This window comes from Eimeria tenella, genomic scaffold, assembly GCF_000499545.2.
Source record: "Eimeria tenella Houghton genomic scaffold, Eth_scaff2484, whole genome shotgun sequence".
In the NCBI taxonomy this organism is placed as follows: domain Eukaryota; phylum Apicomplexa; class Conoidasida; order Eucoccidiorida; family Eimeriidae; genus Eimeria; species Eimeria tenella.
Window position 1 is genome coordinate 1632 of NW_013542349.1, and position 247 is coordinate 1878.

Here is a 247-nt window from a genome sequence, read left to right on the forward strand (position 1 = left end):
TGTCTGGCCAGGCGCAGCCAGACCCGCAGCAGCAGCAGCAGCAGCAGCAGCAGCAGCGGGGTGAGGCGCAGCAGGACCCCGGGGAGGGCGGAGAGGCGGCGCGAGCTGCAGCAGCAGAAGAGCCGGAGCCCGCGCTGCCCCCTGCAGCAGCAGCAGCAGCAGCAGCAGCAAGCGACAGAGCCTCTTTCCTCTCGCGGCGGCTGCAGACGCCCGCAGGAGACGGCGCAGCAGCCGAGCAGCAGCAGCA

At 72.5% G+C, this 247-nt stretch overlaps 1 protein-coding gene across 1 annotated transcript in view; it reads left to right on the forward strand.

Annotated features, from left to right (window-relative positions):
* ETH_00038020 (uncharacterized protein) overlaps positions 1 to 247 on the forward strand; it is a gene marked incomplete at both ends in the record, with an annotated part of 2370 nt that overhangs the window by 1068 nt on the left and 1055 nt on the right. Inside the window, one exon of the mRNA XM_013375019.1 lies at positions 1 to 246. Within this exon, the coding sequence (XP_013230473.1) occupies positions 1 to 246 (246 nt within the window). The remainder of the gene's footprint in view (position 247) is intronic.